Genomic DNA, 12,408 nt, shown 5'->3' on the forward strand with positions numbered 1-12,408 from the left:
TTGAGCTCGACAGCTGACGGGGTCTGAGGAGGAGCGCCTGGACCATCCCTTCCTTCCCCGTCCTAGCTTGCTGAGTTCAACATGGATAATCTCTAACCTGCTTGGGAAATGGGTCAGCGCCTTGGCTACTGACAGCACTGGGGTGGGGGCTGCTTACCTTCTAGCTTACACAGACAAATCTTTAATATGACTGGATTTAGAATGTGGGAACGGGGTTTAAATATTATAATCTCCAGGATGATAGTTTCCAGTCATTCAGCAGGCATGTTGAGCACTGGAAGGGATGAGGGAGGATTGTTTGTTGCTCTAGTTATGACAGGGATCACCTTGTTGACTATGGTAATGCTCCCTCTCTCACTCTGTCACTATTTTTAGTGTCTAAACATGAGGAGTGTTAACTATTGTTATTTATTGTATGTTGGGTTAAAAAGAATTGAGATTAAGAGGAAAAGCTGCATGTGTCTCTGAGTGTGTTGCGTGTGTGTGTGTGTGTGTGTGTGTGTGTGTGTGTGTGTGTGTGCGCATATGTGCTGCCTTGTCTTTTGAAACACCAGTCGATGGAGAAACACTTGCTGATGTCACTTCCTTAAAATGTCTTGTGGTTTCTCCCCTTCAGTTTTAAACTGCAGCACATTTGAATGCTACCAACCGCTGTCAAGTCATGAGGATTTAATAAGTCAGATTTATGTATTAATTTTGACTGGATAGAAATCCTCTTCCACATGAGGTGGTGCTGATTATTCGCTCTGAAATTTGAGTTTTTAGCTCTAGTGTAAGGATCAATTTAAAGAGGATCTTTGCAAAGCGCTGTGGCGTCAACAGAAAGTGTCAGTAGGTGCACACTGTGGGTTCCTGTATCTAGAGTGCGCCATTTTGTGCGCTTCCTTTTGATGGAACATCTCTAAGTTTTCATCCGGGTAAGTCTACAATATCCATATGAGCACAATTGTATTTTTAGTTAGGATTAAGAATTAGTTATTTTGTCTTAAATATCGTGATTCAAGCCAAATTTACTGAGATCATTGGTTGTTTTGACTCTTTTTTCTGTCCCAATTCATTTTTGCAAGTACAGTATACTAAGAGATCAGTGATTCTGGTGGAGACATGTTGGCATTTCTAAAAAGGCTCCAATAGTGGCTTATACATTCCTTGGCTTTAAATATATATTGTTTTACAAAGTCTAGTTTGTCATTTGTCTCTCTCTGTTCTCAAAAATGTGTCGCCATCAAGATCACGTCTGAGTAAGCTAATAGAAAGTATGGCTATAGGAAAAGTCAAGTTAGCATCTTGCTTAATCGCCATGACTCTGGAGCGGCAGGCGCTGATCAGAGGCATGCATAGATTTGCATTCATTTGTTTTTATTAGCCTCCACACTAAAGAAGAAGAAAGAGGTTATGCTATGGTGATTGTTAGAAACTTGGCAGTAGAGAGTCAGATAGAGGACCGCCGCCCGTCGAGGATTACACCTACTTTTCAGAGGAGTTTCATTGATATTGTAGGTCTGTGATCTAAACTAATGATACAGCTGTTCCACCTCCGTTCTGGTGTCATTTTAACCACTAATACTAACTCACATGGTGCAATTTGCTCAACTGAGAAAATAAAGAAGAGATAAAAGATGTGCTAAAACATGTCTGAGGGTAAATGGAATTTGTGTATAGATGTTCAGAGCAGCAGAAACTCACCTTGTCACTATAGTTGTTTTTACTTCTTCTTGGGCTCATATTGAGTGAGTTGAAACATCCTGTTTTGTAAAAATTAAAAGATTTCATATTCTATTTGGATAGTTCTGGAAGATTTCTGGTGAATTAAAAATAAGTTAGCTTTAATTTTTAATATTTATTTAATATCTCTTTGGTACTATTTTGTGACACAGTTTTACGTCATCCAAGCTTTCGGGTGCATGTGCATCAGCAGAGTCTGCATACTGTAATCACATTGGAGGTTTGCCCCGAGCACTGTTGTTCAGAGAAACACCTGCACCATGTAGGTTCCGCTCTCACAACCAAACTGACCAGTACACCACAAAAGGGATGTGTGTTATCTCATCAGTTGTTGTTTTCCTTCATTTGTACAACACAGTTGTTTTAAAGACCACAGTGATTGGGCTGTATTTTAAAATTCGATTACTGCTTTAGCGTTTACCTGCTGCAGCTCTGGAGTGTGTTTCTGTCTAAAAATAGGATTAAAGAAGATATCAGATACAGGTCAGTTTGTCCCGGTTTCTTTTCGTGTCAGTGCTCCAGTCATTTGTTTCTCCACAGATATGAACTTATAGAAAATAATCTTGATTCAGAGTATTTGGGTACACGTCCTTCCTGTCAATTACTTTTTTTTTTGGTCAGTAGTTCTCTAAACTGTCAGAACTGTGCAATTAATCACCCTTGAGCTTCTCACAGTTGTTTATTTGCTTTTCATATCTTCTATATATTGTCCTTTCTTACTTTCTCATCGAAAGTTACAAAGAATGGTTAATATTTCGTTACTTGTCGGAATCTCCTCTGATGATCCACCTTATCTGCTTATTAGATCTATTTCCAAACATTCCAGTTATTTGGTGGTTACCTTTTCCCTGCAGCCTCAGTCCTACGATGCAGTGGAGCCCTTGGACCTAGAGGAGTTCCTCATATCACAGTTGAAGAGCGGAGACTTGGCCCTAATGCAGGAACTTGGAGAATTCCCAGATGATGACCTGAAGGTGGAGCAGGTGGAAAAAGAATGCCACACTGTGCGACATTCTGTCCCAGAAAATGGGTAGGTCCCACGATCTCTTATATTGGACACAGACGATCAGTAATCATTTAAAATAATGAAGAGAATTTTCAGAAACTATGTCAGATGCTTTTCTCTTAGTCAGAAGCCAAACAACAGCCTTTCAAGTCAAATATTGAAATTTCAACAAAGCCGCTGAATATGAAAAAATTCAAATTTGTCCTAGATATGGAGTCTTTCATGGATCCTTCCTCCAGGTTTCATGGAAATCTGTATTTTGTTTAGCACAATGTGGCTTTCAAACCAACAAATGAACAACATAGGTGAAAAACATGACTAAGAAATGGCTCTTAACAGAAGAAGAGAAATACGGATGAAAACTCAGTTCTCAGGCCGGCAGTGGCTCAGTGGTAGATGGGGTCGTCCAATGATTCCAGATCGGCGGTTTGATTCCCGCTCCCGCCGAGTCATTTGTTGTTGTGTCCTTGGGCAAGACACTTTACCCTCCTTGCCTCCAGTGGGGCACTTGCTGGTGTGTGAATGTGTGTGAATTGTTCCGATGGTGGCCAGAGGGGCCATAGGTGCAGATTGGCAGCCACGCCTCCGTCAGTCTGCCCCAGGGCAGCTGTGGCTACATGCATAGCTTACCATCAACAAGTATGAATGAGGAGTGAATGAATAATGAATCCAATATAAAAGCGACTTTGAGTGTCCAGAAATGCGCTATATAAATCTAATCTATTATCAATAAAACAATTAATTCATGCCTCATCTGTTTATCTTTAATAAATACTAGCCGAAATTTGAAGATATCTGGATAATCTGTGCAGAATCAGTAGCATGGTAGTGTAGTCTATCCAAAGTTATTCCACCAGCTTGTGTTATCACAACATATTCAAAGCTTCCAATTATCCCTCACCTTGACCATGAAGTTCAGACCAAAACTTAAGAGGAATGCATTTTTCAGTCAGTGTCTGCATCTTATCCTCCTCCTTGCCTTTGTAGATCGGAATTGGATCCACATGTGAGAGACTGTGTAACGAGTTACATCCAGCCGTGGCTTGTGGTCTCTAGAAGGTAAATCACCTCTTATATCCACAGTTCTACACTGAAGCTATGAAAAACGGATATCCAAATCCAATTTTCAACGACAGGGCCACAGAGATGTTAACATTTTCAATGTATTGATTCAGAAATTTTTCCCAGCAACACTTACTAAACATGGAAAATAAAATCTGTGTTCTAAAACTTTTTACCCTAGCAAAAGGTTTTGAAAGTTTCTAGTTAGTGTTTTATCAGAGTTTAAACTTCTGGTATTATGACACTCTTGGTGCTCTCGGTTTGGTTTCACATATAGCTGATTTACTAGACTTGACAAAATGACAAAAATGAATCTTCGAATCCTACAAATGGAAAACTAGAAGTTGTAGAGGGGAACTAATAATACATGGAATGCTCTCTGTTGTAAAAGACAGGTGGACGATGCTCCGGAGTTCAATATTGTAACCTTAGATCCAAAAAATGAACAAACAAAACCATCATTGATATTTTAGTGTTCACAATGTTCAACAGGTGTTTCTGAGAAACTGGATAGAAGAGACCTGAGAGAGCCTAGAAGACACAACTCACTGATACACCGTAGTACTCTCTCTCCAGAGAGCGAGAGCGAGAGAGAGTTGTAGCGTTGCATCAATTGTAGTCATAAATGTTATTTTTGATGTTATATCCCTATCCAACTTTGTGTGCTTGTGTATGTGTTTGTGTATGTGTATGTGTATGTGTATGTGTGTGTGTGTGTGTGTGTGCCTGAAGGTGTCAGGGGGATGGCTGGGGAGCCTATTCTGAGCGAGCAGGCCTACACAAACTCCTTCGGAAACAGATGTTCGAGTCCGACGCCCAGCCAGAGAACCCACAAAAACCAGTAAGAAACACAAACACAGCCAACCATGCAATTAAATTACTTATGTACCTTCTCAGATGAATTAACCAATAAATTTTGCAAAAGTCTTTTCTAAAATTCTAGTTCAAATTTAAGTCTTTTAAATTATTGACATCACTAACCAACAATCTGTTACTCAGTAAAGGAGAAGTTAAGAGTCCAACTAGTGGTTCACTTTTTCCCCTTTTCAGTGGTTCCAACTTTTGTTTTTTGCTATTGCTTTTTTGTCTCCTATTTCTGTGTTTTAAATAAAAAGAGAAGAAAAACAATATGTAATTTTGTAAATTATTTAGTTGTAAACTTTAAAAGAAGTTGGCAGGATATTTGTGAGCCAAGTAAACTGTCTTACTCTGCTCTCAGCCTTAATTCTATGTTCAGCTAATCATCTCCTTGCTCTGTCTCTACTGTTAACATGCACATGAGACAGGTACTAATCATCTCATCTCAATATGAGCAAGGAACCAAATAATTGTATTTTTCTAATTGTTTCCCAAACAGAAGGAAAATACTTTTCCTGTAGTTCTTGTCTCATTCCAACTTTGTCCTTGGATGCCAATTTGTGTCTCTTGGGAGAGAAAGATTGTTAAGTCAGAGCAGTAATGTAGTCCATACTAATCAGGGCTTGAGCGAGACTCTGATACTTAATGTGGGGAACAGGGGTGGGGTGAACTGAACAGAAACAGTGTTTTGTTCCGAACAATCTTTCCATTGAGGAATTGATTTTATTGAGCCTGACCTGTACACTAAACCCGAGGATCAAACACTTCAATCCTTTGTGTTTTCCTAGCCAGACAGCAGAGCTGTTGTGATTAAATACATGGAGAAGCTTCCATTTGTCGGCCCCCTTTACTTTCATCACACACGCCTGCTTCAGAACTCTGCTGACATTATTTTTGAGCCAAGTTCCCATACTCTCTCACTTCCCTCTCTTGCCATCCCCTCTCTCATCCAGGATCTGGTTATTCCAGCCAATCCAATCATAGTCAGCCTCTGCCTTTACCCAGCCCATCTCAACATCCCCCTCTTGTCTCCCTATCTTTGCAAATTCTAGTTAATCACCCAAGCCAACAGGCTTTTATTGCTGCTGCAGGCTTCCCATGATCTACGTGCCAGAAAAGGGTGACGGAGAGGGGAAGAACAGCGCTATTGTCTGTTGGAGCTTAATTGGTCTCTTCTGTGGTCCAGCGTGGTTTATCAGTAGCCCAGAGATCCTGGTCTGAAAGTCTCCTCAAGCCCAGCAGGGTGAAGCTTTGTCACAGTAATAGCTTGATCAGTTCTTGACTATAGTTGGAGAGCTGGGATGTGAGATTGATGGATGATGGAAAGTTAAAGAGACAAGAAGAGAGAGGTGGCATCTTGTTCACAGCAAGACATGGCATGGGAATAGCAAGGCTATGTCCTGCCCTGTAGCAGCAGAGTACTTCTATAAGTTCCCATTGCCAGCCTTAGAGTCGTCCTGCTGATGAGCAAAGCATCCTCCATGTAAGAGATTATTTGTGCTTGAAACTGATATGTAAATATCACTTGAGATTATACATTTTTCCACCCGAGGGCACAGCAAAGTTTTAACTACAGTATCAGAATAAGAATCTTTCATTAATCCCCGAGGGGGAAATTACTTAACTAACCAGGATCTCCTCATAAAAGGATTTCCTCCCACTCACCTGAGTCCAAAAGGTGTGAGAAGTATAGATTTGTGTGTTTTCAGTTTGATTTATTAATGTTTGATTTGAAGATCCACTGTATCAGAGAAAAACTAAACAAAAAACAAATAGGAGGGAAACGTTCATATTTATACAATGAGGGTTAAAAAAACAAAACAAAGTTGTGTTTCTCATCCTTTGTCTTTGTGTTATGGCATCATCTTTTCTAGTCACACATTTCATTATCCTCATGTTCACATCCATTCCCTTCCCTTCTGCGTTGGTGGCATTGTGGCATACTATCTCTTCTCCCCCCCCCCCTTCATCTTCCCCAGCAGCTCAGGACCAACTAACCTTTAAAATTTTGTTGTACGATTCTATGATGACCAATAAAAGCTTCTACTTCTTCTCTTCCATCTGTTTTTGCTTTAGGTGAAGTCTCCGACTCTAGCTGGGCTGAACGATGACTCTGGCCGCACTTTGACCTCCAGTGATTTTGACTTGCGGTGTTTGACCCCCGACCAGAGACTGGAGAAGCTGCTGGCCTTCAGCAGCCCTGAGGAACTGGACCGCTTCAACCAGGAGGCTCGACAGGGGAGCCGACACCCCGAGCTGTTTGCTTTGTGCCCACCAGCAGATGAGGTGAGATATCCATATGGAATCCTTTAGGATCAGTCTCTCAAACTCAAACCTTATTTTGACACATGAAAAAACTTATTTGTTACCATAAATATTTAGATGATAGACAACCTATCAGCCGTATCAGAATACAATTTTATTTTTAGCTGGATGTGAAAAAGCAAAGCAAAAATCCAAACATTTCAAAGTGTGAATCTCAAATCCTAAACCCCAAATCCTCCCCAAATGATACTAAGCTTCCATTTTCTACATGGTTTGAATATTTGCTCTGCCATGGTGTTTTAGGACGATGCAGTGGAGATCCGACCTATTCCTGACTGCCCCAAAGAACACACTGGAGACCGAATCCTGATCCGCTGCCATGCCATCAAGTACGTCATTCATATTCATATCCCCGCAGGGGCTGAAGTTGAACAACTGCCTTCATTTAATCAAACAGTTATTTGTATTGAGGGGAAATTATTCTAAAAGGCGCCTGTTTTATGAAAGTGACCTTTTGTGGAACAATTAATATACAGTACATTCTTGTGTGTCATTATGGATCATGACGAAGGGGCCCTTTCTAAAAGGCCTTGTGGACAGGCTGACAGTGTGGGAGGATGGAGGATTTCTGTCTTGTAGTTTTTGTTTCCCTCTAGAAAATCACTGTACCATCCTCCCTCTGTGGGACTCTGTCTCTTTCACACAAATACACACATTATGTCACATGTCCTTCTTTCCTCCCCTAAATCTGCCCAATGTTTTGGTTGAACAGTGAACAGTGAGCGGTGGTTTGGCATTTTCATCCCTTCATCCCTTATTATGCAGTTCAAACATGTCATCACTTACTGTAATACACTTTGTAGCTTCCCAGCATAGGAGTAATCTACAAGAATAGAGTAGAATAGAAAAAAATAGAATAGAATCCATTTCCAGACCACAATTAATTTCCAGTAAATTCAATATTTCTTTTTCTGCTGTTATTATTTAATTCCTCAATTTCTTCCTTCTTGGCATCACAGGTTTGAGATTGAAATTGAGCCCATGTTTGCCTCAATGGCCCTCTATGACCTGAAAGAGAAGAAAAAGGTAAGAAAGACTTCAGTTAGTCTTTGTTATTTCTGATGTTGTCTTATTTATGCCTTGAATTACAACTACTAATACACCATTGCATTTTCCCTGTCAACCTCTGCTGTTTGTGTGTTTTATGTGGTTTTACACAGCTGCATACTTTTTTTTTTTTGAGTGAAGGGACTGAAAGGATTTAGTTTGTACTTAAGCGCTCATGGATCTCTCAGATAAACTGCGGTTTTAGCCACTGGCTTTACCCTCTTATAGCATAGATAGTCTTCAGAGATGGAGCAATTAAATAGTCCAACATTTTTAAATGCCTCTGTGTATTTTCATACAACACATCTATTACAGTGTGGAACTGAGGTGTCCCTAGACATTTAATTTAAGATTGCTTTTTTCTAGTTCTTTTAACAGCCGTTTCAATAATATATCTTCCTGCTTCTTAGAGTGAATAGAGAAACAGATCCAGTCTTCAGTGAAATGCTCCTCTGTCTGCATAAAGGCAGAAGCTTGTTTTGTGATCTAAATCCAACTCTGGGGGAACTGTGAAACGTTTGCAACTGACCTATTTATTACTGAACCTTTCATGCTTTCACTGTCAATTTTCTGCTTTGTCTTTCTCCAAGTCTCTTCTATGCACTTGTTTCTTTTTTCTCTCTCTCCTCAAGAATGTGATATTTTATTTTCTGCCACATCCCTGCAGCCTCTTTGACTAATTTTTCTCTGGTTTCTTGCATTGCCATTTCTAATTGGGATTTTGCAATGCTGTGCATGTTTTTGTGCACATTTTGTTGTTTTACATCTGTTTAATCTTTAGCAGATGTTCATTTAATTCCACTTAATACCATCAGCTAAGGTGCAGACACAGGTTGTGACCCAAACAAATGGCCTACTTTTGATATCAGATTCATGGAAATCAGTGACATGTAAACAGATTTGTCCTCAAAATAAAAACTGTAGGAAATGTGTGCTCTTCTCCAGCTTTCCCCCATGTATTTAGTCATGTTTGTGCTGTTGCTGTGATACAAGATGAGGCAAGCCTAGGTTTGCTGGACCTGGCAGTGGCAGATAATGGGAGGGACATGAACAGTGAATCATTACAAGTAAACCACTACGTTTCTTACATAGCCATTAAATAATGTGCACCTAATGTGCACTTAGTCAGCTACACATTTTAGTCTGTAGTTTGTAGTCTTCAGTTTTGATGAGGTATTTCTTCCTCATTGAACAAGATGCCTCGCTACAACTGCAGATTCATGGAACTGTATAGGAGACTGGCGGCGCAGCAGGAGATGGCTGCTGTCCAAGGAAATCACAAGATTTGTCAAACAAACTTTTTCTTTTTCAAATTTCACAAAATATTGCGAGACAGTTACATACTTGGCCACTACAGAGTGGTCACAAGTGTATGTGTCATTAGGAATAAGATCAATTTAAACAATGTTTGATAGTCAGATATGTAGCAGCTGTGGTCTTACAAACACATTTTACTGAAGACGTCTTCAACATTCTTCAAAAAAACAGTCTCAACTGAATGTTAACTTTGACAAGTCTGTTCTGTTCAATGATAGAACAAAGCTTCAGATTCTGTTGAAGCCAGCTGCTTTGGATTATTGAGAAGTGATTTCCGTCATTTGTCAGAGGTGGACTCCTCTGCTTCAGTCTGCTGAGAACTTGGCAGTACGTGAACTTCATGCTAAAGTTAACAGAGTCATTTCCATCATGACATCAACACACAACTTTAGATTTCTAGCTTCTTAGACCACTGCTAAGCAAATAACCTCTAAAATAAACCACAAATGATCACTTTAGAAAGCTGTTCTAAGTCTGTAATCTGATCACAGTTGCTGTCTTGAAAATTCCAGTTAACAAAACAGCTAAATCTGGCTGCAATCTGCTTTGGTGTGGTCGGCGTTACGGATGTCTCTATGGGATGAACAGAATGCAGGAGAAGTTAATGGCTTTGCAATGATTAGGATCTTATGACACTGAGCAGACCAGGCTAGACCAGAACATATGGCTGTGTTCCTAGCCCGAGGCCATCATCTGGGCGAGCAGAGAAAGCATGGAGTGGACAAACGGATGATATTAAACGAACAATTTTTGGTATCCTGTTGGGGCTTGTAATGCATTTAAAATTGCTGATGTTGCTGCAAGCGCACAAGAAAGCATTGTTTGTTTATGAGTGTAGTTCTAACGCATTATGAATGCATTATAACGTGACATATCTCCATAGTTCAGGACTTGATGTGTATTAGAACATTTTAGAGAAAACTTGTACCTGACATTAAACATTTTATTTCTCCCTAAATTTGATGTGATTGTGTTATTTATAAATGGAAAATGAAGATCTGTTTTTTCCTAAAAATTTAATTTTGTATCCTTGCTTCACTTCAGATATCAGAAAACTTCTGCTGTGATCTGAACTCAGAACAGTTTAAAAACTTCTTGAAAAGACACACTTCGCATGTGGATCAATCCAGCCTGGCCAGATCAGGCATCTTCTCCGTCACATATCCATCTACAGACATCTATCTGGTCATCAAGGTAATACTGACATAAAACACCTAAGAAATTGCTAAAGACAGTAAGCTGCAGAAGCAATAAGATCAGTTTCATGTACATTGAAATCAGTTGCAGTTCTGTTTTACAGTCGTCACTTCTGTTGTAAAGATTTTTTATATTGTACTTTTCCAGGAAAACTAGATTTTTGTTTTCAGAAAGTCCTTTTTTAGTCCCTCAGTGGGAAAATTTCTTAATTCTGGTTATGATGTGCATGTACTCCTTGTCTGTGTTTTAGATTGAAAAGGTTCTTCAGCAAGGAGAGATCAGTGACTGTGCTGACCCCTACATCACATTAAGGGAATGTGATTCTGCAAAGGTAACAAGGCACAACAACTCCCTGTAACCACACAGAGAGAATACTGCAGATTTGGCCTGCACCTGATTTCTGATCCTGCAGGAAGTTTCTAGCATTTCATTTTTTAAATTTTATTCTTGCTTTTAATCTTTCAGAACAAGGACAAGCTTGAGAAGCTGCGGGGTCAGGCAGAGACATTCTGCCAGAGGCTAGGACGCTATCGCATGCCCTTTGCCTGGGCAACGGTAAATATCATGGAAGTCATCTCGACTGCAACTTTAGACCGTGACGTCACAGACTCCGACAGTTTAAAAGGTGTGTGCTTGTTCTAATAAGTAATATCTTGTGATTGGACACAGCGATGTGTGTGCATCATTTGACCTCTGGACCTTTTGTTTTCCAGGAAAATCGAGCAGCATTGACCGGAGAGCGCAACTTCCTCGGAGGAATTCTGAACGTTTCAACACCATTGATGATCAGTTTTGCAACATTTCCGCCTTCAAACCAGCCACCATCACTATCAGCACTATCTTTAAACAGGTCTGACTGTCACTCAAGCATGTAGAGACAGACTAGCCGTTGCAAAAATGCATTGTTTATTGAGATTCCAGGTAAGGTGTCTTGACAATGACGCTTGAAATTAGTGTCAGCTTAAAATGTCCCGTCAGCTCTTGTAAATTTTGTCATAAAGCCATGATGTAGGATAAATGCAACCAATATATTGCTTGTCAGATCCTGACTTCATTGAACCAGTCTCCTTTATGCACTTTGAAGGCTTCAGTGTATGTGATATATTAGGAGGGTTTTTGTGCTTCCTGTCGGACTGGCTTTTGAGTAAATGGCATCAGGGCAAAAAGAAAATAAGTCATGTCAGTTACTAACTTCCGTGTGTGTGTCCATGCATGTGTGTGTGCATGTGTCTTTCCATATATTTCAGGAGGGAGATCGTTTAAGTGATGAGGACTTGCTCAAATTCTTGTCTGAAATCAAGAAAACTTCTGCTCCACAGAGGAGAATCAAGACAATACCAGGTCATTTTTCATCATAACCAAACACTCACAGAATTTCATTTCATTTTGTTAAATGATGGAATGCATCCACTGGAATTTCCCCTCTGTTGCACAGTTGAGAAAATTGTTATCACATTCATGTCTGGTAAATATGAAGTTGCAACCAGCAACCTTTCAGCCTATCTTTGCAGAGAACCTGACCACTTAAATCTGTGGCCAAAAAAGGAATGTAAAAATGGTATTGTTTTACAGGAAGGCCTTGTGCCGAACTTTTTTCTTTTTTGGCTGTTGCTGTACTCTACTCATTGGCATGACATTGCAGGGAACGAAATGATCTTTCAAGAAATCTACTGCTCACGCCCAAGAAATAGTACAGCACATAACATCCAGTAAAATGTAACCACAGTAATTTTTAAGCTTTAATTTTTCAGCAAAAGAAACAAATGAGGTATAAAGGAACATTTAGCACATTAGGAGTACTAAAAAACATGATTAAGCTTCTCCCTTCTGTCTTGGCTAGATCATAAAAAAATGCATTTTACAAAGTTACA

The 12,408-nt window shown here is 39.8% G+C and overlaps 1 protein-coding gene across 3 annotated transcripts in view; it reads left to right on the forward strand.

Annotated features, from left to right (window-relative positions):
- The window catches only part of dock8 (dedicator of cytokinesis 8), a 47,736-nt gene that overhangs the window by 10,230 nt on the left and 25,098 nt on the right, over positions 1-12,408 (forward strand). For 2 of the 3 annotated variants that reach the window (XM_068310145.1, XM_068310146.1), the window contains exons 3-13: positions 2,580-2,755; positions 3,719-3,790; positions 4,526-4,634; positions 6,728-6,937; positions 7,220-7,305; positions 7,936-8,002; positions 10,385-10,534; positions 10,788-10,868; positions 11,003-11,162; positions 11,251-11,387; positions 11,785-11,878. In XM_068310145.1, the coding sequence (XP_068166246.1) occupies positions 2,580-2,755; positions 3,719-3,790; positions 4,526-4,634; positions 6,728-6,937; positions 7,220-7,305; positions 7,936-8,002; positions 10,385-10,534; positions 10,788-10,868; positions 11,003-11,162; positions 11,251-11,387; positions 11,785-11,878 (1,342 nt within the window). Of the gene's footprint in view, positions 1-654; positions 918-2,579; positions 2,756-3,718; positions 3,791-4,525; positions 4,635-6,727; positions 6,938-7,219; positions 7,306-7,935; positions 8,003-10,384; positions 10,535-10,787; positions 10,869-11,002; positions 11,163-11,250; positions 11,388-11,784; positions 11,879-12,408 lie in introns of those variants that run through there. The other variant, XM_068310147.1, reaches the window with a different exon arrangement.

This window comes from Antennarius striatus, chromosome 3 (genome assembly GCF_040054535.1).
Source record: "Antennarius striatus isolate MH-2024 chromosome 3, ASM4005453v1, whole genome shotgun sequence".
Lineage (NCBI taxonomy): Eukaryota > Metazoa > Chordata > Actinopteri > Lophiiformes > Antennariidae > Antennarius > Antennarius striatus.